The 27106-nt window shown below is 43.0% G+C and overlaps 2 protein-coding genes and 2 non-coding genes across 7 annotated transcripts in view; 1 reads left to right on the forward strand and 3 right to left on the reverse strand.

Annotated features, from left to right (window-relative positions):
- Positions 1-2191: 2191 nt before the first annotated feature.
- tpt1 (tumor protein, translationally-controlled 1) lies at positions 2192-5596 on the reverse strand. Its single transcript, XM_023836218.2, has 6 exons — positions 5440-5596; positions 4729-4802; positions 4284-4468; positions 3009-3114; positions 2715-2831; positions 2192-2560 (listed from the first exon to the last, which is right to left on the reverse strand). The coding sequence occupies exons 1-6, from the start codon at positions 5465-5467 to the stop codon at positions 2558-2560; spliced, it is 513 nt and encodes a 170-aa protein (XP_023691986.1). The 5' UTR covers positions 5468-5596; the 3' UTR covers positions 2192-2557.
- LOC111842766 (small nucleolar RNA SNORD58) lies at positions 2902-2971 on the reverse strand. Its single transcript, XR_002837994.1, has one exon. It is a non-coding gene; the product is annotated as a small nucleolar RNA SNORD58 (small nucleolar RNA).
- LOC111842796 (small nucleolar RNA SNORA31) lies at positions 4096-4228 on the reverse strand. Its single transcript, XR_002837998.1, has one exon. It is a non-coding gene; the product is annotated as a small nucleolar RNA SNORA31 (small nucleolar RNA).
- LOC111855933 (ephrin-B2a-like) overlaps positions 4797-27106 on the forward strand; it is a 60673-nt gene continuing 38363 nt past the window's right edge. For 3 of the 4 annotated variants that reach the window (XM_072698033.1, XM_072698035.1, XM_023835901.2), the window contains exons 1-3: positions 4797-4993; positions 8149-8206; positions 8436-8538. The gene's annotated coding sequence lies outside the window, so the exon portion shown is untranslated. Of the gene's footprint in view, positions 4994-8148; positions 8207-8435; positions 8539-23404; positions 23519-27106 lie in introns of those variants that run through there. The other variant, XM_023835815.2, reaches the window with a different exon arrangement.

Here is a 27106-nt window from a genome sequence, read left to right on the forward strand (position 1 = left end):
TGGCCAGGCCGGATGTAACAATTGACCACGGAGGGCATGAAATCACGTCAGATAGCTTTGCTGACGAATGTGTTGCCGAATACATACTTAGGAATCTTTCTTCATTCAATCGGAGTCACTTGAACAACCAGGCGAATGATTTTTGGTTTTATTTCTACAAATTTGCCCAATCGGCGGTCCAGCGATCTGAATGCAGAGCTGAGGCTAACGATGAGTAACTTAAAGACACGTCTGTAGATTAAAAAAAAAATATTACATTACAAAGTCTGGACAATTCATAAGAATAATTTAAGAGCTTGGGGTGGCAGGGTGGTTGGCACTGTGGCAGGGTTGCAAGACTTGGTCACCTGGTTGGAGTGAGACTTTCAATTCGGCTCAAGTCTGCACACGTGTTTAGATGCATGTGACAATTTTACTACCTTGTAAATAGTCTGGAGGGTTTGAAAATTACCCCGATGCGGTAAGATTCCTTGCGTGAGAGTTTGAAAGCATGAGTGTCACAGATGCGTGAGAGTTGATGACCCTGCTGTTGCCTCACACCTCTAGGACCGGTGTTTGAATCTGTTGTCTCCCCGTGGCATCATGGCATCTCCGTTGGGTTTTGCAGTTATCCTCCACAGACCAAAACCATGGTAAGTCCAATTGGAGTTGCCAAATTGTGTGTATGCCCTAGGAAGGATAGGAGCACTATCCTGGGGTAGTCCCTCCCTGTAGATCCAAATTCCTGTGACGCTGCTGAAGATATATATATAAAAAAAAAGTATAGAAAATAGACAGATGGAACTTAAGGATTTTCTTTCCTATAAAGGTTATTAATGGTTTTGCTAACAGAGCATGCTGTCATCATACTCTTTCTCTTGGAATTGCTTTTAATCCGCTCTGTCAATGCCACCTTTTTTTATGTCATCTGTCCCAGCATGGTAAAAACAGACCAGTAGATGTTACAAACTGCAGCCCATTGCAGCCACAGACCACATACCCTGATCCAATCACGTCTGTGTAAATTATAACAATGGGAAACAATAGCGGTTTCAATCCACCATTTCCTGAAGAATGTAATTATCTTGAGCTAGAGGCTGATTTTATTATGCATGTCAAGAATTGTGAGTTATTAGCAGTGTTAGCCCGCGCTAGCCAGTAAGATGGTGGTTCTAATGCATGCTGAGAATTACAAGATGGAAGATTGGCAGCTAGCGTGGGCTAACCAATCTGCAGATCACATTAGTTAAGCATAAGTAGATACAGGAGGATTAGCATAACTAGGAAAAGAAAGTAAGGAAGACAAAAGAGGGTTAAGTACTTAACCTGTGATTCATATGCTGCCTTTCATTAGCAAAAGTGATTAGGTCTCTTCACCTACAAATCACGAACGCCCTGCAGTTAAATCTCCCACACACCGTGTAAACAATACGTGCTATACATAATATCCCCTTTGAAATGATACTCTTACAGAACTCGGAAATCATGAAATTATGCAAACATGGAAGCTTTTTTAATAGATCTGAGTGGGATACACTCTGCCAAGTTCCTTAGTCTTATGGCGCCAACACTCCTGACACCTAGTGGCCAAATTGTGAAATCACACGAAAAGGTTAGCATTTCAAAAACAGGCACTTAGAAAGTTTTGTGTGCAACACAAGGAGCTTGGCACTTTTTAAAGAGGACTTGTTATTCCTCCACAGCAGTATTGGAGACTCCGACTTCTTGGCCTTCAAAGCTGCACTGTTATGAAACATCTAGCCTCCAAGCATTTAAATAACAAGAAGGATAATTCTGTATGGAATTGAAAACAGCATCATCAAGGGCATTGACAGGCCAACATGGGAGTTCAAACCATAGTACTACGCCTACACAAAAGGGATGAAGGAAAGAATCTTAATATTCATATTTAGGCACTTAGGAAAAAAATCTACAACAGACTACTGTTCTAGCATACTGCCCTGAGCATTCAAACGATCTCCTGGCAGCAACAGATGTAAGCCAGCACACTGAACCATAATCAGGGTAGACAAAAAACATCTTGGGGGAGAAAAAAACCCCACTGCAGATGACTGAATCACTGCTTCTTGTGTAGTGCTACAGAACACCCACTTATTGGTTATTCAAATACTAGTATCCTCTAAAAGCAGATTTGGTTTGTCGCTAATATAGCCAAGAACTTTGGACAAACAGGATCACCATATAGCACATGAAGATTTGTCCAGTAGTTTATTAGATATCTTACAGCTCAGGAAATCAAAATGATTCTTTAAGGAAGCGGGCATTTTATTTCACACAACCGAATGCAGAGCAAGTGGCAAGTCCTGCAAGAATGACCTAATTGCGGCCTGGAAGTGGGTGGGGGGTCAAATACAATACTGCCTTTATCCATCCCCAATAGCATTTGACACTGGAAACCCGTAAAGGCTGAATTTGGGCTGGGGACAAACATGTAACCTGACATTTAAAATAATGCTTCCATTCCAAATAAGGAGCACATGAGCAGCCAGGGTCCTCATCTTGGGTCAGTACTGATGAAACGAAGCAGCCAGTGGAGGCAAAACGGTCTTCAGAGATGTCACTGCAACCAAACGGAATGCAAAGTATCATTCCACCACCCACATAATGCAAGGGTAAGAAACAAAGATAAGGGCAAACGTATTTATCGCTCAATGGCTGTTGTTAGAAGGCAGCTGAGTCAGAGGTAACAACTGAAGATGTTCACATCAACTTACACATTTCTCAATTTCCAGACCATCCTTGAAAAAGGTCATAAAGGGGGTGACGCCATCCTCACGGAAGTCCAACAGACCAACCATGCCATCTGGGTTCATGGACTCTCCTGTGAAAAACTAAACCAGGGGACAGAAATTATTTGCTGAACCCACCAGAGGAAGGACATGGTCACTGGTGTCCCGTCAGCATGCTCAGATTAAGTTCCTTTTCACAGGCCTAGACCTTCAAAGGTGTCCTAAGATGATCATCACGGCACGTCTTTGAAGACCAGAAGAGACAGGGACTCGGCTTACCTGGAAGTTCTTCATGTTACCCATGATCTTTTTGATATCTTCCTGTACACCAGCCATGAAGGGCTTCACTCTGTCGGGGTTGGTCTCTTCCAGCTTTGTCTTGAGCCTAACGTGACACAGAAGCATTATACACTGTCAAAAGAAGACACCAAAAACAAATGGTTCCCAGTACAGGGCGGCTCTTACAGTCATTACTAAATACAGAACTGGAAAAACTCAATATTTATATATTCCCATTAACTGAACAGAATATCATCTGGTCATTAATATAAAAGAACTGCTCATCCTCACATAATAACCAGAGACCACTTGTATGAAGATGAAACACGCCTGATTTGAGACTGACACCACTAAACTCAACTCATGCTAGAGTGAAAAAATATTCAGTCTTTGCAGTGTTGAGCGAAAATGGGCGCAACTAGATATACCTCGGTATTTTCATTCAGCAAAATTTATTGTGGAGGACCCCTCCCCCTCCAAGATACCAGAATAGAGTCGCTTTTAAAAATGTTGCATAGCAAGACAAAAGAAAAGATACGTTAGGTAGCAGCATGTTTTAAAGAGGGAAATATGAATTAGCTGTATGAAGGGTGGGATGGGCTGGCAATTTCTTAAGATCACAAAAGCAGTCCCAGATTTTATTACTGATAAACTTTGTCATAACTAGGGTTGCAAAATTCTAGGAATATTCTTGTTAATTCCCATACTTTCCCGTTAATTCCCATGGAAAGTTTCTAATGTGGAATATTTCCAAAACTCCCCAGCTCAACTTCCCATGGAACGGAAAGTTTCAGGAAAATTTCCAGCCCTTTGCAACCCTAGTCATAACAGTGCAAAAGCTCAAAATCATATCCTCCTCCATTTTGCACTGCTGTGAGACTGTACCTTATCCACACCCCATTCAGACCAGTCTAGCAACGCTAATTTGCCGGTCATTTAAGTAATCTAGGAGCCAAACTGGCCTGCTAATTCCCCTTCGCCAGTGGAAGCTAATTCTGCTTGTCCCGTCGAGGAACTAGAATGGATCTGAATGAGGGGCATTTTTTTTTTTATCCTCGCGTTAGTCTGACCGTCCCGTAAATACACAGACTGTCATCCCACATTCAATCTGTGCTGCTACAGTGACAGCAGACAGAAAGCGCTGGGACATTAATTTGCATCCTCTTTCCAAATACCTGATTGGCCACAAGTGAACAGCGTCAGGTTGTCAATGGATGCTCAAGATTCTTTTTTTTTTTGGGGGAGGGGGCGGCAGTACCATATCTCAACACTCACGCTTTCATGTAGTCCTTGATGTATGCCTTGTATGTGTCTTTAGTGAAGGAGGTCTCCTGCAGCTTGTGGTTGAGGACTATGTCCACACCACTGACTGTGGACGAGTCACAGCCCTCGTCTGCGGCCTCTGCTGACGCGTTGCCACCAATCAGGGCATCATCGATATCCTCTGTTCTGCAGACCATCTGCAGAAACGACATCATGTAAACCGCGGCCACATGTGGCGCACCTGGAGAGAGACCCGAAAACACACCACGGGACTATCGTCCAAAGGGAACAAAAAAATCAATTACGGCATCAGAGCCTTGACAAACCCGTACTGCAACATCTGACTGTGTGAACATGCCAGTGCACATACAACAGATGAGGCCAGCAGGGGAAACAGACAACTGGAAAGCTAATACGAACACAATGACTACAACTGGAATGCCCACAACAGACTTACCTTTCCCTCGACTTCGTATAAGATTCCATTAGGAGACTCTTTAATTTTGTAAATGTCGGAGAACATTTCGTCTCCTGCAAGACAGAAGTGCAACACAGGGCGGTAACTACATAGAAAAGTTGTCGCATTAGCAGGACCGGCTCCGCGCCCGGCGGCGCATGCGCAGCTCGCCCAAACACGGCCGCTCGTGTTTCCCTGGACAGTAACGCCGCCAAAGTTACCCAGCGCTTCTATGAGACAAAGTTTTAAAGCCCCGGACAGTGTGGTAACAACTACCCGCACCGTGCTTACGATTAGTGAAAACCAGAACTTATTCACCCAACAAGTTAGCTAAAAACATGCCGCGCAGCTGGATACAATGTGATATCCAGATACATCCCTGTGACAAACCCAGCCGGCGAGTTTACAAACACCGTTAGCTAAAAGCTATCGCTTACTTGGCCAATAAATATTTAAAGTAAATTTCTGCTATGAAAACACACATTCTGTCACACACAGTGCGATTTTAACCAGTACATCGTTTTACAAAAGAAAAATCAGGCAACAACAATTTTCGAGCACATTCGGATAACGGGCATAAGGCCTTCGGTAGCACAACCAGGCCTCGAAACGGCAGCAGTAAATAACAGCTTCGCCAACAGCAGATGTTAAAAAATAACCCCCGGACTACAACCATCCAAGCGACGCGGTGAGAGTAAAAATCGCACATACCCGTGATGATGTCCTTGTAGATGATCATTTTGTCGGATTGTGCTGAGGAGTTTGCGCTAAGATGGCTCCCGTCTCCCCCTTACGGCTCGCTCCGTTGAAAAGGACAGACTGGGCCCTTAACTCGGCTTAGATACCGGCAAAGCACTGACGTCAGCCCAGCCAGCGCGACTGCGCCATCTAGTGGATGACGAGAGATCGCCCTCCGTAGTATTTTAAAAATAATATCACGGGGTTTTACTTTTTATAAGTACTGGAAGGTCATGAATGAGGACATAGTAAATTATTCCTATATTAGGTGGCACGGTGGCTCAGTGGGTAGCACAGGCAGAGGTGGAAATTTCAGGTTCAGAAAGTAAAAATCCAGTCCAAGATTTTGTTTCAACCAACCATTTGAGCATAAAGAGTCACAGACACAGAGTATTCAGCTGCTTGGTTGAAGCAAAATCTTGGACTGGCATTGACAGGCCAACATGGGAGTTCAAACCATAGTACTACACCTATACAAAGGGATGAAGGAAAGAAACTTAATATTCAAACGAGAGAGAGCAGAAGAGGAGGGTTATTTTGTAGGACGACTTTCACTATAACTAACGGAATCACTGCTATCTGTTGGCTCTCTGGAATCTTTTTCTTTTTGTGCGACTTTAACAAGGAACCTATCCAATGACAGCCGCTTTTGCCTCCTTTCCGATTTCGTGGAAATGTGGACATTGCGTTGTCCTTGAACAGATTCATCGCTCGCACTGCTACGCCCTTATTTCGGTGGTGCAATAAACTTTTTACAACATGACTGCTATACGCAGCTAACCTGTTCCTTCCAAATAATAGCTTGTGCGCACACGATAAAAAGAATCACTCTATGGGACTTAAGGGACTTTTGATATGAAAAATATCGAACTTCTTAACTTCAAAGGAAACAAAGTGCAATATAACAGACCATTAAAGCATGACATGAGACATGACATAAAATGTCCCAATAGCTCATTCAACCACACAAGTAACCTTGTGGAGGTTTACCGATACCTCTACAGCTGCTTGCATTAAAGTTTTGCCAGAGTTCTTAAAGGTTTTAGCCTAAATATTAATGTATCCATTTGCATAGGGTTGGAAAAGTAACAGCTTTATTATTATATAAACATATAAATATATAATATGAACAATTGCATAAATAACTAGAGACACATTTCCGAAAAAAATCCTACGATTCATTATGACAGTGTAATGCATGGGAGTGAACAATCACAAATAGCCAGTACAGCCCCTGGGTCCCCTTAAATGGGTGAAGACCTCAACCTCCGCAAAACTCAACCCAAAGTTATGCCCTTGCTGTAATGTGTGACTGATGAAGAAAAACAGATGGATGATTGGGTAATTAAGTCCTGCAAAGTCCTTTCATAAAGGGAAGGGAGATAAGAAGTGCTCTTCCACTAGCTGGTGTGCCACATCTCTCAGTACTGGGAACCAGCAGCATGCACTCAATCTGCTCTTGTGGCACAGTTCAGTGCTACACACCTGTGCTTCCCAGGGGCTTTCGGGACATTTATTGCTTATTCTGGAAATTAAATTTCTATTTTCTTAAATTGGGGTGCTGTTTCTTTTGCTGATTGATAAATTGTCACGACCCGTTACAGCCAGACTGTTATTATGGCTTGGTGGCCAGTAGATGGCAGTGTGGCCTAGCACTTAGCAAGGTTGTCATCATCTTTTAATCCACTTCACAACTTGTCCATCTGCTTTTCGCAGATGCTCCCTTTAGGGTTCTTTCTGTACTGTAATTTTGTTGGGGCTGTTGTGTGCTAGAATCTAGGCCTCCATCTTACTCAGCTCACACACAATTCTGCAGTCACTACTCTGGCTCTGAATTTCTGTTTGCGTTGGGATATACTTGTATGTCCAAAGTAACATACTCAGACATCCCACCTCTACCCGAAGTTCTGGGAATCTCCCGCAAATAGACGGGACACCTGACACCATGATGCACAATGTCCTGGAAATCTGTCATTATCATTGTCACACTGGAAATCTGGCAAAATTAGCCGGAAGGAGTTTTACCGCTGTATTCCTCGCCGCAAACGTTATGACCACTCTATACCAAATTTTACTTCCCCCTCCCCCCATCCACCCCAGTCAGGAAAATATATACGGTATAACCGTAATACCAGCCAAGCATTTTACCTTTTCCACCAATAACAGATGCAGATAGAAATACATTTACATTTATTATTCAGTAGGCAAATAGTATACGACCAACACACAGCTGGCAAGGAGATATCCCAGGTTCAAGTGCTGCTAGGCTAGACTTACAATGAGAGAGCAGAGATGAATGCGAGATGGCTATGAGTTATATGAAACACTGCATGAGGTCTAACATCCAAAAAGGTATACAAGTAACACCAAGAGAATCTAGGAGGAACTAAGAGTGAAATAACAGAGCAACCGGTAGCACCAAATGAAACCTGGTGAGATTCAGTGGTCAGGGATACTGAAGGTTGTGAGGGACTCTACGGACCAACCTCCTACGGCTCAGTTAAATGGGAAACCTGTAATCTCTGCTTGAGGAACCGCTGCCTTGTTCACTGCTTCTTATTTGTGATTTCAAGGTCCTGTGTTATATTGAATATCAGGCAGTACATGGTTTAATAATGCCCACTGTCAGAACAGCCACACAACAGGGTCTGTCTGGTGCATTCAGCTTTTATGTCTCTTTAGGTTTTTCCAACATGTGCCCACAAAACTCTGAGCGAATTTGAAGAGGAACATATCATGAGTAAGTACTTCCACATTTTTATTTTTTAAACAACATTTCACTTTTCATAACTTTCAGAAAAGTAAATTAATATGTAATATTGAAGAATGATAAATAAAAAGATGCTCAAATTGACAAATATATTTTTTATTGATTTCTGAGTGCCAGGCACAGTATATGATTTTTGTTTATGTGACAGGATAGAACCTTTTCTTTTAATACTATGAACGTTTGTTTACCTCCATTCCAGGGCTGGAAACCACCATCTGTTCATCAGTGCAGCTCATACAGAGTGGATATCTCAGTCACAGCACTGGCTTATACTAGCCAATAACACTGCTTGGAAAGGAAAGGTGGGTTTGTGTTAAATAGGGACTGCAGAGATATATGTTTATCTCTAACCTAACCCTGTCTGCTGGAACAGATGAGCTTGTTGGCTTTTGAAAATAGCTGATGTAGAGCAACCCGGGTCACATGTGGAAACGTCAGCTTGAAAATCAAGTGTTTAAATGGATATACGCTTTAAAGTGCTTAAGAAGAATTCTATACAGGATTGAGTTCTGGAAGGCATTGAATCAAGTAGTGATAAGACGTTGAATAGTATTAATGGTATTAATTTTTAAATTAAATTAAACTGCAGTATGAATAGTTTATGATGTAGCTTTATGGGCCCAGGGGTTCTTTGATGGTTTTAATTTAATTATTCTTTGAGATATACATTTTATAATTAAATGACCAAAGAATAGGATTTATACATGGAAAAAACATTAATCTCGCAAATTATTATTCATGATCAAATTACTTTGCACATCAGAATCTAGTTAATTGCCGATAGCTCCATGTACTTACAATTTAGCTATTTAATTGAAGTAATTACAAACACTTATTTTTATCTGGTCTTGATTTGTGTTTGTTTGTTTGGAAGGTTTAGTCATTGCCAGTGTCTCCTGCTTCACCTTTTTTATGTACTGCTGTCTTAGAGACTTTGAGCCTGGAAGCAGCTCCTCACTGCACACACTGTAGCCTTCTGCCAACAGAATTATACCAGGATTTAAGAATGCAGATTTAAAAAATAAAATAAAATAAAATTACTTTTGTAGTATCATGCTCATTTCACTATACAGTAAAATCCCGTTAGAGTGGACTCTCTTATAACAGAATGTCGTCTATAAGGGACAAGGTCCTCTGGTCCTGGCCGTGCGCCTTTAAGAACATGCAGAAAAAGCATTGGATATAGCAGACTCATATATAACGGAATTTCGCTTATACCATATAACATATAATAATTGTACAATATAATAATCTATACCACAAGTATAGCTGCTGGGGTGTGGCATGAGTAAATGGTGTCCTGTAGTTGTGTTCTGGGCATACAGCAACTCTGGATATAACAGACTTTGTTTTGCCAGGTCTCTTGAAGTCCATTATACCTGGCTTTTATTGTACTTGAAAAATGTAAACATAAAATGTTCATTAAAATATGTATGAAGTTTCATAAGGGAAGTAATGACACTGTTCTCCGTTGTTTAATCTCTCTCCTGTGCCCCAGACCTGTGTTGTGTTTGGTGCGCAGCCTTGTAGCTCCTGGCATGTGGCTCAGCCCGGCCTTGCATACATTGCATATTATACATATCTATCCATCTGTCTTCCGTACAATGCTGTGGATGCCAGTCTACCTTACTGCATGGTTTCAGCATGGGAGGGAGGGAACTGGAGTATTAATATTAAGATAGATTTTATTGATCCTGGTGCATACAGTAGCAAGAACATGCAAAGACATAACATACATATGGTGCCAAGCATGTATGTAAGCAGGCAAAGACTGGAAGCAGCTTGGCACTTACTGTAGCCTTCTGCCAACAGAACTAGGATTAAAGCAGGATTTAAGAATTCAGATTTTTTTTTTAACTATAGAATGGTCTCTGAATTTTTCCAGCTGGGTTGAAGTTGTACCATTATCCAGTGAGTCCCAGTGCTGTCTATCGACCTGCAATATTATCTGACAATTATGGCTGAAGCAGGTCCCTAAATAATGCAGATGGTGCGTGTAGAGTTGGAGGAGACTAGCTTGGATGAGATATAATGCAGCATATTAGCTTTTGTCAGAATATCAGGCTTATTTATAAAATCCAGCTTTCACCGTGTGTTTTATTTATAAGTAAGGAATTGTCAGTGTACACAATGTATCGCATCAGGAATGAAAAACAGAGGCTGGGGACAGTGTGGGATTGTCACTCAGTCTGGACGTCATTAGCAGTGCTGGTCAGATGATGCTCAATCATCTCAAGAAGAATGCAGCTGTTCATCCTCAGCCTCTGGATTTAAAACAAGCTAATCTGCTTGTTGATCTCTTCGCTCTTCTTCTCCTGTTCCTGCTCTGAGGCACTCTGACAACTATCATCTTGGTGCTGGGGCCTGATGTCGCATCTCTTCCTACTTTTGTTTATATGAAGTTTTCTATCGGTCCATCAACTGTGAGAAATTCTGTCTTTGTTTTGATTGGCCTGTTGGCACAGTACTTAGCTCTTTCGCCTCATGCCTCAGGGTCCTGGGTTTGAGTCTCTGGCAGGGTTCTGTGGGAGGTGGAGTTGGCATGTTCTCTCTGTGTCATTGTGGGGTTTCCTCTGAGTACTTGGGGTTCCCCCACAGTCCAAAAGCATGCTGAGGCTAACTGGAGTTACCAAATTGCCTGTTTGTGTGAGTGTGCCCTGTGATGGGTTGGGGCTCCATCCTGGGTTGTCACCTGCCTTAGCCCATAGCCTCTGGATCCCATGTGACCCTGAATAGGACAAGTGGTTATGGACAGTGGATGCCTTCATTTCCGGAGCATTGCCAGTATTCTTATAGTATTTCAATAAGTAATTTATGCTTCTAACCATTTAGCCCAGTCATGGGGGTGGGGGATTATCCCCCGCAGTATAGGGCATAAGGCTGGGATGCACACTGCATGGGATGCACACTGCATGGGATGCTAGTTCATTGCAGGGCATGTACACACACATATAATATCTGTGGAAAATTTAGAGATGCCAGTTAGCTAAATGATATGTCTTTGGACTGTGGGAGGAAGGTGAAGTACCCGGAGGATATTTGTGTTTATATGTGCAATAAATAAGCTAGAAGATAATGACAGTATGAATACATATGAGAGGGCTTGGATGTTACTGTAACACCCGCATGCCCCCTTTTCGCCTGAATAAGGTTATGAGCTGAATCTGAAATAAAATTATATAACAGAATCATTCACAGCACCTCTGTGTGGTCTGAATGAAATTCCTCTTTGCTTATTGCAGAAAGGTCTCACTGGAGTAATTGTGAAGATGACAGCCAAGCCTAAAGTTAAATAAAGAGCTAGGAGCAGGGCATAATTTGCTATGGAAATATCATGAGTACGAAATAATAAGTCCCTGAATAGTAGTGATATTGTTAAATATAATGCTGTTGATGGCAACCCCTAGTGGTTGGTATGAAATTGCAGGATGAGAGAGGGATTTTGGAATAGTCTTGGTAAATGAGTTTTCCCACGCTGAAATGAAGGCCATGATTCATGCCTGTATTCTTAATAATAATAATAATAATAATAATATTGTGTGATGATATTGTGTGATATGTGTGAATGAATGAGAAAAACTGTGGATGGCATCTGGAACTGATGGACTGACACTGTGTATGGTGGTGGCTAATTGGACGATTACTGGTGAGATGATAGCAATGGTTTGGCCCAGCCTAGCTGGGGCCTTGTAACGCTGGCCTGGATGGGGGCTCCGTGCCATTGCTCCATGAGGCCCCACAGTGGCGCTCGCTCTTCTAATTCCTGGCCAGTTGAGTCATGCAGCGCAATCAGGGCAGCCTTGGGCTGTACGGCCTTTTTTGGGAATGTCATGTGAGTGGGGGGGGGGGGGGCAGTGGATGTGGTGGTGGGGGGGGGGGGGGTGATGCTGTTTTAGCTGAAAACGGAGTTTGTGGGCCGTCTGCACGCTGCGGAATTTGGAGTTCACAGCCAAGGGTTCCGCTCGGGGTCAACGTGCTGGTTCTCTGGCGCCCCCAAGGGGTGGGGGGGGGTGCAGGGTGCCGATCCGACTCACTTCACTCCATATTCACCATCCATCCCGCAGAGTGCACAATGTTAAAAAATTAATAAGACTAGTACTTCTTTGATGTGGTCCATTATAAAGCTGTGGATTCTTTGTGTCAGTCTTCAGACAGGATGACAATAATGTTACTGCAGTTCTCCACATATAATAATAATGGGGCCATACTCAAAGGACATACCTTGCTTACCTTAGAATGACCGCTGAATTACTTTAACTGGACCTGATCCATGATGTGTTCTGGAGCCATAGATCCCTGCATATCGTTGCTGTCCGGTGAAAATGCCCACTTTTTGACGATTGTGACGTTTACTACACTCTCAGAATGGGTAAAAATTTGTAGCTTGTCACTGGGGCTGTACCCTTGTAATTGCACTTTTTACGGTACAGAAATAGACTTTGGGCAACATCTCAAAGGGACAAACAGCATTAATGCACCATCAATGGCACAGAAATGTTTCCTAGGTACAGTTACCTACAGCTAAGGGTATAATTGGCAGACCCAGTGACACGCAAAGGTACAAATTTTAACATCTATTTAACTAGTATTTATGTTTCTAGTTAACATTTGTATTCATGATGGTAATTTGTAAGGAATACTTTATATAGCTATTTTTAACAATTTAACATTGATAGCTAGATAGCTATCTAACATCATTGTTAATTGTGAACGTAAAGAGAGATTAATTTGTATTTTGCTGATGCTGACATATTTGTCTCGCTGACATCAATCCACATAAGTCCATTTAAGACATTAAACTGTTCACTGATAGGGGCATAAAGTGAGAGTTTCATTTATGGCGCTAAGGGTTTTATTTTTTATGTTTTTAGGTATATATTGTAAAGCAGTTTTTGAGAAAATGTGTTTTTTCATGCTCCTTAAATAATAGATATTTGGATATTGGTGTTTTTCACTGGACAGCAACGATATATTCTAAATCCTTTTACATAATTTTTACATTATTAAATTGCATTATTATTACTGCTTTTTATTCCTCTGTGAATTCCCCAGATTTTGTCCTTCTTCTATATTGGTTAGTGCGGTGAGAGTAGCTAATGGGTCTGCAGATGTGATTCTTCTTATCCAAATGATGCTAAAATCAAAATGAAAAAAAGGAAAAGCAGCTGAAGTACCTAACAAGCTAGAAGTGGGCTTACGATTTCACCCCACTTCGTAATCTCTTTATTCATCTCCCTTCATCACAGCCCATCCCCCCCCCTTTGGAAAATGCCTTCGTTTTTCCTGTTATTTGTATCACATCAAATAAACACTCCTTCGTGGCTTTTATTCTGAGAAACATGCTGAGTGAACGTGCAGGCAGGCAGGAGAGCATCTGATTCAGTAATGTTGTTCTTGTGGCAGTGTGTGATAAATCTGATTAGGGAGCAATGGTTACAGACCAGCTCCACGGGCACCTAAACAACAAAGGTTTAATCCCTGTAATCTTCGAATATTAATCTTTGAATATTAGCCTATGTTATCGGAGAGGAAAGATTGCAGGTGTATCATGCTGAAAGTGGGAACTTCACATGGCGCTTAGAGGAACACAGGGGCATCTCATCTACCAATCCGGGGAAGGCAGTGAGGCTTCTCTGTGGCCGTGATCGGAAAGTTCAAGCCTTGACTGAACAGTCACATGTCTGTGGGCCCTTGTGTGTGTGAATGTGTGCACACATGTTGCACTTGTATGCATGTTTTTGGCTTTTGTCTCTGGTATCTACTCATCCCGTGATGTATTGTATCTTTATTTGTGCATTTTCAGGCATTTTTGCATCTTTGCACTTTCTATATATGAATATATTTTTAGCTGTATGCGATCTAGTTTTGTTTGCATGTGTGATTATACCTCTGTGTTTTTATGTTGTGTCTTTTTTGTGTATCTGGTAGTATGCCACGTCTTTGTGTGTATGTGTCACACCTGTGTGTATGTGTCACACCTGTGTGTATGTGTCATATCTGTGTGTATGTGTCACACCTGTGTGTATGTGTCATATCTGTGTGTATGTGTCACACCTGTGTGTATGTGTCATATCTGTGTGTATGTGTCACACCTGTGTGTATGTGTCATATCTGTGTGTATGTGTCAGATCTGTGTGTATGTGTCATATCTGTGTGTATGTGTCACACCTGTGTGTATGTGTCATATCTGTGTGTATGTGTCATATCTGTGTGTATGTGTCACACCTGTGTGTATGTGTCATATCTGTGTGTATGTGTCATATCTGTGTGTATGTGTCACACCTGTGTGTATGTGTCACACCTGTGTGTATGTGTCATATCTGTGTGTATGTGTCATATCTGTGTGTATGTGTCACACCTGTGTGTATGTGTCATATCTGTGTGTATGTGTCATATCTGTGTGTATGTGTCACACCTGTGTGTATGTGTTACACCTGTGTGTATGTGTCATATCTGTGTGTATGTGTCACATCTGTGTGTATGTGTCACACCTGTGTGTATGTGTCACATCTGTGTGTATGTGTCATATCTGTATGTATGTGTCACACCTGTGTGTATGTGTCATATCTGTGTGTATGTGTCATATCTGTGTGTATGTGTCATATCTGTGTGTATGTATCACACCTGTGTGTATGTGTCACATCTGTGTGTATGTGTCACACCTGTGTGTATGTGTCATATCTGTGTGTATGTGTCACACCTGTGTGTTTGTCTACTTTGTCCTTTTGCATGCTTGTCCGTTTGTGTGAAACAGGCTGCAAATGGCCTCCACATGGTCCAGCTGTCGTCGTGTTTCGTTCATAAGGCAAAGAGAAACTAGGAACATTTCAAGCAATGGTTTCCTTTAAAGACATTCCAAGCTTTTCCCCTGCTTGGTAAAAGGCAGTAAAGGTGCTTAATTCCACCCTGGTAACATCGCCTTACTGGATGTGGATTGAGAGTCATCAGACATAATGAGGACACTAACAGTCAGAGAAACAGTGATTTAACATCAAATCGACTTGCCAAACACTCTCAAAAAAAAGGGTACCTTTGCTTCTCACTGGGGCTGTACCTTACATTTGTGTTCCTTTTAAGGTACAGAAATGGACTCCCCAAGGTACAAACAACATTAATGTGCCCCTGATGGTACAAAGATGTTCCTCATAGTCCAGTTTTGTACCTTATAAGGTACAGTTACCTACAGCTAAGGGTAAAACTCGCCCCCACCTTTGAAGGTACAGCCCCAGTGACAAGCAAAGGTACAGACTGGTCCCCTTTTTTCTGAGAGTGAATGTGTGTCACGAGTGTTGTTGTCTTATGCTGTGTGGCTCAATGTGTTGGGCGCCTGTGTATATGATCAGGGATCACTGCTTTGAATCCTAGGGTTGACTGAATGACGTCACCACTGGGCCTCTGAACAAGATCCTTAAGCTCCAGTTACTGTCTGACCTTGTCTTCTCAATTGTATGTCACTTTGAATGCAAGTATCTGCTAAATAAGTAAGGGTTAGATTGTTTTAGACACTGTGTTGTTTTCCTCAGGCTACTTTTCTTTCAGGAGTGTCTGACACAGAGATTCTACATGCCAGTGGTTCCCAAACTTGGCTTGTGGATGGGGTTCTTCAATAACCATGGCGGCACGTGCACACGCAGCGGCTCAGCACTCCGTAAAGCGGTTCTAACTTTAAGATTGGAACCGTATTTCTTTATGTGGGTGCAATGCAATTTCGTTGTATATTTGTACAATGACAATTGAAGGAATCTATCTATCTATCTATCTATCTATCTATCTATCTATCTATCTATCTATCTATCTATCTATCTATCTATCTATCTATCTATCTATCTATCTATCTATCTATCTGTCTATCTAGGCAACTGTGCTGCCTAGCAGGCCAAACCTTCCTCCACGGAGCTGTAAGCTGGGTCAGGTACAGAACCCTGTTCTAACCTGAATTACAACCTCTCATCATGTACCGACTACCTCAGTTAGCAACCATTTGCCAATTTTTGTTCGTTAATAAAAAATTCAGTCATTCATTTTTTGTACACTTGAGTGACAACGCACGCTGGACTGAGCGAGATCTTTGAAGTAAAATGTACAAAATTTAAAAAATGTCCAAAAGGAATTGAATGTAGAAAGCTGAAGTAAAGTCATAGGCACAGTCGCGGTCACACCTAGGCTACTGCGATCTTCATTTGGCGACCATCTTATTTAACAACCTGGTTATTGGAACGGAACTTGGTTTCTCAGTGTGGAGCCCTTCTGTTATACCATGTAGGAGGCCTCTATAGAGATACAAATTGAACGCTACAGAAACATTATGTGAATTGATGGAGAGTCGGGGAGATGGAGCTGGAGACGGACCATGTAGTGGGAGAAGTGCAGCAGCTGTTGCTTCTACCCGGGTAGAAAAGAAATGCTTTTCCATGATTGTATTCCTCCAAAATCTTATAAAGAGGATCATCCTGCAATTGAATTTCAATTATGCTGCAAAATAGGCAATCATGAGCTGAGGCACAATCACGGACATAAGATGTTCGTTCATTTAGCCTGTGCACAAACACATTGTGCTGAGATCGTATAGCTTGAAAAGAAGTCTGACATTTAAAAAGGTCTTATGAAATGTTTTACCCTGTTATACATAAGCAGGCCTCCAGAATTTTATCTCTGAGCTCATTCTGTGCTTCTCTGAACACCAAGAGCAGCAGTACCCAATTTTAAGCAGGATGTGCTGAACTTCATCGAGCATCAGAGCTTAATTGCTTAGAGGAGGTCGTACCTTGAATTGCTGTTTTTGATGACCTCCACCCTAAAATGGATGTACCTGCTTGACATTGGAAACACCAGAAACCCATTAAAATTCATTCTTTAAAACCTGCAGGGCCTGGACCTTCTGGATCTTGCCTTCTAAGGTTAAGCATTGTGTGCCATTAATCGTTTGTTACGAAACCATTCTCTACACGAAGGGTACCCTTGAGAATCACTCTCTAAGATGTAACCTTGACAAAGGCCTACTGAGTTACTTCGTAATGATAAATTTTAATTGTTCTGAATAATATTCCTGTTGAACATTATAGAGTGTTGTTTGTTCACTACAAAAATACCAGTATCATATCCAACCCTTTGTCATGTAAAGTATCCTACTTACACAATTATCTGAATAGTTAAAAAGGAATACATCTCAATGTACTAGTCAAATACGTCATTCGAATGGGCCGGATTTTCTACTTAAAAAAATGGCGCGTTTTGCCCTGCACCCGAAAGTTGACTTCAGAGGCTCTGGGAAAGCATTCGCCCCAAATGTCTTGGCCAGCCAGCACAATGCTCACACACTCCCGAAGAATGGAAGGCCAGAAAGAAAGAAGAATTCTTGATAAGCCGGGAGCGCAGAGGAAAGCGTGAGCCGGAATGGCAGCAATGTGGAGCATTCACAACATTGTGTGGTGTCGCTGCCTGGCCCGTACAAAGGCGCTCTTCTCTCAGCTGTCAAAGACGCCATTGAGGCATCAGGCGAGCAGAAGCAACCCGCCAAGGCTCTTTATCACCCCTGCATTCCACATCAGTGTCCCATAAGGCATAATCCACTGTCCTTCCTCTCATTCATCCTTGCGCTCTTCCCCCCCCCCCCCCTTCCACTTTGCCTCCCACCCCCGGCCACTTTTTGTCAGATACGTCGGCCCCCAGCTGGTACCGGGAATTCGTACGGTGGGGGGGGGACACCTTTAAGGGGAGGGTGCTTCTGGCAGCGCTGGGACCAACCTCCAGCCCTGGTGGATAGGTGATTCTACCCCCCCCCCCCTCACTGGGAGACGTGACACTTGATGGATCCGCAAAGAATGACAGCTTCTGAGGCTCTGTCCAGTCGGGGAGGGAGACGTCCGAACACCACGCTGAGCTGTGCGACAGCTGAGATTGTAATCTCTTTCAGGGCAGAGCAGGATAACAAGGGCTTTTTCTCCTGCTTATCGCTCTCAGGGCATTAAAGGGTACAGTGTGTCCCGAAAGGGAAAAAAAGGCTAACTAGATAAAACAAGTCAATCCTTGGGGGAAGTGATACAAATTGGAGGCTAATTCCATTATCCACTGCTGCTCTCACTATTGTCCAGCTGTCTAGCTTGATTCATTACATTAGGAGCCTTTTTTCTTTAGTGTTGGAGACTCCTTGGCTTTGTTAGTTTTGGCCCAGGGTTACCCGCAGAGAGGATGTCACATCTTAGCCTGGGGCTGCCTCGGATCGGGTCCCCCGCGGTGCAGGACTTCGAAGCGGCGGGGGCTCCGACTGGCAGCTGTGCCCCCCCCCCCTGCTCCACACCCACACTCTGGCCACCCCTCCCTTCCTGGCTTCTGGCCCGGGCTGATTGACAGATGTTTCAGAGGGCGGCTGACGAGAAGACATTTCACATCTGTGAGGCGCCGCCTGCCGTCACGTCCGCCTTCCCGTGGTGCCTTTTGTGATGTTAGGCACAGGTGGTGCTGGATGGCAGGATGCCGGGACTCACCCAGACCCAGACAGAGCTCCTTTAGAGCTGCGGGTCGCTGCCTAAACTATATCCCTGGTACCAGGAGTGACATTCCTGCCATTGCAGGTATAAGCTTCCAGCTGAGTGTAGCCCCTGAATGCTGGGAATTCCCTGCAGCGGGCAGTTTTGACATGGGTCACATTCCTGTGCAGACAACATGCAGTGAGATGGACAGCTCAAGAAGACAGGGAGTGGCCTGCAGGACCTGCCATTATCATCACAGGCTGGCTGTACGACAAAGTATCTAGTGGATTTTAATAGGGAAGAACCTAACACATTAATTACCCTCATTTTCTGAAGAGAATAATTGCATAGCCTGGCTGCCAGAACAACTTACTGTGACACAGGAGATGAATTATAAACATATAAATCATGAATGGAAAACCACAGAATGCATGCTTTGACTGATATATTGATTAAATAGTACAGATTATTAATTATCTGCTGATTAACACACACCCAACAAGGGTGGGACTAGATCTCTGCCAGGCAAACCCTAAGGGTCTAGCAGTCAGAGTGGAATCAGAATGGGTTTGTTCAAATCCTGAGAGGTTTGTCATGGATAGTTCTGCTTATGCAAATTTGAATGTTCTATCACTCAGTTTAGTTATGGCTGGATTAATTAAGGTAGGAGAGATTTAAGGTACAGAACCTTTGCAGGTGAATCTATGAATCCATATTTAATAAACTCTCTAATTTGGGTTGAATTTAAACACAACATATCTGGTTATGGATATTGATTAATGTTCCTAAAAAGAATACTGTAGCAACCAGTGTTGCATCTGGTTGGTCAGTTTTATCCTATCAGAGCCAGCCGTGCTCATAGATGTTCCCAGCTAATGTGCCGCAGACATCGAGCTGTGTGAAAAACCGGCGTTGTACCCAGAACATGCTGCCTGTGTCAAGTAAAGGAATATGTGAGAGCACTCTGCGATTTTTGGGAGCATCTTGACCACAAGTGCCCAGCCGCTAATGCAGACCGTCGAAACATGCCAGTTCAAGCATAAACAAGGTACAAGTACATTGTGTACGCATTACAGTTGGGAACATAGTGACTGGAGCGCATGGGGGGGGGGGGGGGGTGCTGCGAGAGGGTTTCAATGCACGTCTCTGAAGCCCCCTCCATTCCCGCTTTGGCCATTAAGTGAGTCTCCGGAGGCCCAGCCGAGTGCTGAGGAAAGAGCGGGAAGCGTAAATGTCAAGAGGAGCAGGAGATAGAGGACCTCGCTGCCCTTCCCTCAACCCCATCACGGATCCGCATGTCCTGCCTGCGGATCAAACCTAAAGTGGCTGGGAAGTTGATGATTAGGCAGACAAGTCAGAGGACCCTCTCAGTGCATTCCGAAAAATATGGATTAAGAACGCTGGTTGTGGGACGTGGTGTGAGCTCTTTGTTAATGGTGGATGTATCTGGGTCCATCACTCTGTGCATCTCTCGCAGCGTCACGTCAGTAGTGCTGCTCTTCTTGGTCTTGCTGGGTTAAAATCGTAAATCTGCTCATGAGACCATGGGGTGAATCTCAATACCAAGAACACAAAGACTGAACTTGTGGTCTTGGTAAGACCGGTCCTGCTAACCTGCCTTCCAAGAATGAACTTGTGGTGCAATGAATCATGGGACTGATCTTGTTTGCTGAGAGTGCAACCAATGTATCCTTGACATTTGGGCCGGAACAAGAGCAGCATCCGGGGATTTTTACCGTCCTATGTACTTGTGATCTTAGTATTGGAACTGGTCTTGGGCAGTGGAAGATGACATAAAACAGATACACAAGAACACAAGTATCGTCAAGTACGCATCTTGAGATTCACCCAATTTCATACCCCTGGTGATTCCTGCAGTCAGCCCTTTAAGTCAATTGGTGATGGTCGTCTGCTCCATATGTAGGTAACAATCAAAACACACTCCCTCCGCATACATTCCTCCGCTATGGTGCATTGCTAGTGAAAAACATTAGAATCGTGATGTAAGAAGGAATCATTGATAAAGCCTGCTACATTGTGTGGAAGTAGTTTGTGCTGTACTCTGGTCTGTGTTGGCACCACACGTGATCTCCTGCTCAGGTTGGTTGTCCCTTTGATTTATAGCTGAGATTCTCGTGGAAAATTTCATAAATTTCATAGTGCAAAAAAAATTGTCATTAAAGCCGAGCTTCTGGTCTCACCGATAGTCACTGTAGTCCAGAAACATAACTTGTAACCAAGAGTCGCTGGTAGAGAGCTGCCAAACTTTACTAACGTTGACTGAGTGAATGATCAGTCGTTTGAAATGATATGATTGGAGAAAGGCGTGTGCTACAGACAACAAAGAATCGTAATACAGGCAGTCCCCGGGGTAAGAAAGGCTGACTTACGGACAACTCGTACTTACAAACGGACTGTCATATAACTTGTTGTATTAAAAATGAGGGTTAAATACAATAGTTCGTAATAACGAACACACACACTGCTTTGTGACGGTTGTAAAAACATCGCATGGCTTCAGTGGTTTGGCGGCTCAAGGTACAGTACAGTGCCGTATGCAGTTACTTTTATTACTACTGTATAATTATTATTATTATTATTATGTACTTTATTATTATTTTCCCAACTTACCTACAAATTCAACCTAAAGACAGATGTTGTGCAATGCTATTGTGAATGCTGTTGTGCATTCCCTACTTGTTTACTTTTCTCTGGCGAAAAACAGATCTCTCGCTTCAATGGCCAACCCACCCCCACCCCTCATAACACATTTACCCCCACTTCTCCTGTCAACTAGAGCCAGAGCACAGTGATCTCATTGTGAGTGGTTGGTGGGGGGGGGTGCGCTTTGTGGCAGTGCTGCGGTCACATGACCAAAGCAGATGTGGTGCCCGCTGCCAGGGCCTGGGCCTTCGTGAACAGGTGGAGTGCGCCCGCTAATCTCTTATTAAAGTGGAGAGGAATGCCAGCAATGCACAGGAGCGCTCTGTTGTTTCAGCCCCTGGCTGGTCGCTCAGCTCGCATTACCAAACAGGAATCTGCATGACTGATACTTTGTGGAGAGACGGAGACACAGCTAGTGAGAAAAAGAAGCTTCGCTCCTTCTCCTTACCGAAAGCCACGTTTGTTCAGTAAATGACTGATCGGTCTCATATGTAAAACAGAGCCCGTATCCGTCCCTTTAATAAAAACCACACCTTTTGTTAGTCCTGTAGGATTGGCAACAAGACCTGTTGCACCTCGGCAGGAGTCGGACACTTTGTTACTGCGGGGGTATTGATGCATTCGTGCATTAATGAGCCATGATGTTAGATCCCTGCATCTTCCATTGGTGTGACTCGTCCACCGGCTCATGCAGAGCAAGGGCAAATGACCTACCTCATTTGTCAAATAATCAAGTGGGACACTGATTAGAGGCTGGAATGAGAACATTTGGGTTGGTATTATGACTGAAATGAGGCCTGCTCATATCTTCCTCTGCTGTGGTTCTGACCAAATCCAGACCCTTTTCTTGGCAGCTTCTCTAATTGTCGTTCATATATCCAACTCGGTGGACTTTCTAAGCTTTAAAAAATGCACCTCTAACATCAAGAACAGAACCATAGACTGAGGAACTACTGCTCTGCTGCTGATCGTGAACTTGGTGCAGCTTTTATTGCTTATTATCTGAAGATAGGGCATATGTTGAATTTAATACTTCGGTGAAAATGTCTGGACTGGCCGAATGTGGACAGAAGCTGGAGCTGGACTTTTTAGACATCTCAAACTTCCATCGCATTGCCCTGTGAAAACCTAAATTGGTCTGATTACTTTTAGGTAAAGTAACATGCATTGCACCTTCTAAACATGGCAGAGACATTGCATTTCAGTTTGATCTGCGTTTGTCAAGCACACCACAAAATCTTTAATTCTTTGATCTGGATATTTCAAGTTTCCAAAAAGCCTAACCCAGCAGACCCTCACTACAGGTGATGTCACTTGTGGAAACCTTTTAGTACCCACATAACAGACATTATCATGGTATCCTTGTTTGTAAATAATAGAGATTATGGTTGTTTCGTTTATTAGAAATAGCGATGTCCTATAACCGTACTGTGTTCAGTCCAAGGTGGGTCCTATTAGGGGTCCTTTGTAAGGAGCTCCAGGCAGTTTGGAGAATAGAACTTATTTTGAACCTGAGTCGTGAATCTCAAGTAGAGCAGGGTACTTTGATCGTGCTTTCTATGAATTTGCAAGTATGATGTAAGTTTTTTTGTACTGTGCACATGCACTGTAGAGCAGGAAACAGGAACAATAAGGGCATGTATCACACAGTCAGTCTAGATCCTAGTCTGATTCGTTGTGGTCTTTTTGGATAGTAGTTCATGCCCTTTATGCGTGCACTCTGAGCTTGGAATGGGCAGCAGAACGGGGGTGATGATATGCATGCCAATCTGTGTAGTACAAAGATTAAGAAAAAACTTTGGAATAGTCAGTGCCCTCGAATTCCTCTGTTTCTCAACGGACCGCTGTGTGGAATTCCGTCTGTAAACATTTCCTCCTTTATTCATTGGTTACCACCGCGGGCCTCAGAAACTGTCCTATGCACCGCGTAAACGTCAAGTCTAATCCGGTGTAATCCAATCTGCTACTCAAGGGTCCGTCTTCGGTCACCTGAGGACAGACAGCAGGAGAAACTGAGGAGGGACAGGAAGGGGCAAAAGCGGACTGCGGGGAACCACTGTGACAGTCACACATGCATCTACCTTCCATCCGCCTGTCCTGAACAAGGTCATGGGGTGTTTAGGAACCTTCGGGCAGCTTAGGGCACAAGGTAGGGCTACTCCCGGACAGGATGCCAGTCCATCACAGGGACCTTGAAATAAGTGGGCAAAAATATGTACATACAGTCATAAAATTATATTATACGCGTATTAAAATAAATGGCAAAATACAGGCGCTCCCCAGGTTATGATGGTGTGTGTTACGATATTTTGACTTTACGATGGGTTAATGTTTTTCACTTTCAGTACATAATTCAATAAATTCAACACCTTATTAAAAAATAGAATTTGTCTTAATGATTTTGCTGAACTGTAGGCTGAGGTAAGTGTTCTAAGCATGTTTAAGGTAAGCTAGGCTAGACTACGATGTTTGTTAGGTTTCGGTGTTTACGATATTTTCGCCGTACGATAGGTTTATCGGAACGTAACCCCATCGTAACCTGGGGAGAAGCTGAATGCAGTAATTTGATAGATGACACTGGTGTCTGCTATCATTAAAAAAAACTGAATTTCATGCAAAGGTAATGTATGCTATAATGATGAAAATCTGGTAGTGCCATTATAATCATATTATACAGTGGTGAAGTGAAGAGATGCATCAGTTAGGAGAAGCACATGCACTCATTAGTTTGTGGGTGGGCTGGGTGAGTGAAAGTGGATTAGTGTACAATGTTTGGGAGATAGTCTTACATCATAAACATTCATCAGTATTACCATAGCCCACTTCTTTAACTGTATATTTTACTACCATTTACATGAGTGTTGGCGGACCCAAATTAGCAATGCAATGCAAATATGCATCTCCCAAGCTGTTCCGCAACACATAAACACCTGCCATGTCTTTGAAAGATGGACCACAATGCCTTTGGTTTAATGTAACCAAACATCGCAATGCTTATTTTGAGTAACTCCATGCTAGTTATGTGGATTTATTTGCGGTCTGCTTTAGATTTGAAGAATCTGAAGTGCTAGTCCTGCGTATCCTGCAGCCATTACGTAATATCTGCTGAGTCAGTATATTTGGCAGGCTGTGCTTCATTTTAAGACAGTTGTAAAATCTTGTATGTGAAGTAATGAATGCTTTTCCAGTGGGTTTTTGCATGTGGTTTAAAACCCCACGCTGACTGAAACCGACATACCATAAATGTAGCTTTAACTACTAAAATATCAAGATAACCTCTATGCTTCACTCTGCCTGAACTGAGACATGGTGAGCAGAAATTTAACATCTACCAAAAGAAAGTATAGAACTTCAACTGTAATTTATAATTTATTTACTCATTCTATGAAGCCACCAATCAAGCAATAATGACTTCATTAAAGTCATATGAGACAAATCACGTGCAGATTGGCAAGACAGATATACGCCATTAATATCCAAATAGTAGCAGGAGGCTACTTTTAATTTACTTTTAATTGCCATTAGGGAACAGATAAGTCTATCCAGCGCACTGAGCAGAGAATTTAAAGATAGATGGGAAAGGCTCGGTTAGCTTGGCTCTGAAGTGCTGCTTATTGCTTCTGTATACTGTCGACAAGTGTAACGTTTCTCTATTTATGCAGGTCTCAGGCAGCAGGTATGGTGTTAGTGACCGTTAGACTAATCATCCAGCAAACTACCTTGAATGTAGCAGAGAGAGCCGAAAGACCGGTTTACATTATGAACCTCTGTGCCCTTTCCTCGCCTGTCCCCACCCCAGAAGAGTAACCAAATCCATATAGTCAGATAATTCCTAGATTCGATATGGTGTCGGTATGTGACATCAGCGATGATGACAAAGGTAATACAGACGCTCCTCTACTTATGAACTTTCAACTTATGAACTTTCAGACATGCGAAGAAGACGACTGTAAATCCGAATTGTGTTCGTTGGGCTTCCGTTTCCACATCAATTTTTTTTTCTGCGTGCCAATTTCGCCTAGTATGACTTCTGGCCGCTACTCCCGTCGCGCAGCAGCGTAGCGCGCGTACTCCCAGCATCCTAGTTCTTTGTACTTGCGTATACCCTTAAAATGATGTTGAATAACAACTTACGAACATTTCAAGTTACGAACAGCCATTTGGAACGTAACTCGTTCATAAGTAGAGGAGCGTCTGTACTTTGATCCAGGTAACCTACATTGTTTTCTTGCTGCAGAGCACTGAATAATTTGATGGTTGACCAATCCTGTCATGTCGATATTCAAATCTTTGGCTGTTAACTGAGAACTATTTTTGACTGAAGGCTGAGCCTCCAGCTTATTTTGTCTACAACTCCTACTTATTTGTGATGTGGTCCGTTTGCTGCACTCCCACCTTGAGTAGCCAGGCCGCTGCTTTCATTGAGATGTAGGGCTTTTGTTGGTCAGTCAATGGGACATAGCACTCATGCACTTGTTGTCCAGTGCTCACATGCTAGCTATACTTCACTCATTAGGTCATGCTAATACTTAGACCTTATACAGAAGAAAACAGTCATTCATTCTATAGTGTTATTGGCTGCGACGTGTTCATCTGAATCCATCTTTGTTTGATCAAGTCTGGTTAAATGTACAGTGACTGGCTGCGATTTTAAATGATTTATTATATACAGGTGCATAATTGGAAAGATTGTGTGCATTATTTAGTGGCTGAGTAGAATGTTTTACTCAAGACTTTTGTATACCAGGATGCTTCATAAACGGTGATTATGACGGATCAGAACATTTGGCAGCAGGGACCCCAGACTGGAAGTGTTGGTCACAGGCAATAAAGGGACTTGGAAAGCGCAATTGGCTCTGGTCTGTGCAGGAACAGTTTGGCTCTCTGTGGAGGATGGGACGGAGCCTTTGTCCTGTACTCTGGCTTTGGTCCACATCTATATAGATCGAAGAAATGAACCTTCAACATTAATGAGTTATTAAGCTTTTCTACAAACTTAAAGAAAAATGTATTTAAAGATGAGGAAATACACACACGGATTCAGGCTTTGAATGGGGCTGCTTAATTAGACCAAACATTATAAACTCAAACCTCTGCACATACTAATGCTTGAAAGTTATAACCTGGACTTTGGCTGCTAGCATGCCACCTAAAAATCCATCACAGTGTATTTACACCAAGTGTAAACATACATATTTAAATATTTAAACCGATACTTAACCTGGCGAATAAGCAGACAGGTGTGTGCGTGTTTTGCTCATTAGAAATCGATGGCCTCGCTGTCCGGCAAGCTGAAGCACATCAGCTAGGTGCTGCAGAGAGAAGCTGTACGCTGAGTGGGATGTGGCTGCGGCGTGTCTGAAAGGGACCCGCGGGAGACCTCCTCCATTAGCACATGAGTGCAGTACATGCTAATCACAGGGTTACAAGCCCAGGCCTTTGATTCTCATGCTCTAGGCAGGAGTTCCACTTTTCCAATGGTTGGTTTCCTGAAGGATGAATGGGGTCTGGGGAGCGTGCCGGGAGGTGGGGGGGGGTGAGAGCCTGGAGAGGGGGGCTGGGGCGGGGGCTGAGCAGGGGCTTGCTGCTGCCCACACTCTCTGCCAGCAGTTCTGACACAGTATGGGGGGAATATAAAACAGTGATGAACTGGAAACATCCACTTCCTTGACTTATGTGTCACTAGCAGGTGTTTGTAAAACTTTGAAATGTTAATATTTTTTTTTTTTGCAAATCC

This window comes from Paramormyrops kingsleyae, chromosome 1 (genome assembly GCF_048594095.1).
Source record: "Paramormyrops kingsleyae isolate MSU_618 chromosome 1, PKINGS_0.4, whole genome shotgun sequence".
Taxonomy (NCBI): domain Eukaryota; kingdom Metazoa; phylum Chordata; class Actinopteri; order Osteoglossiformes; family Mormyridae; genus Paramormyrops; species Paramormyrops kingsleyae.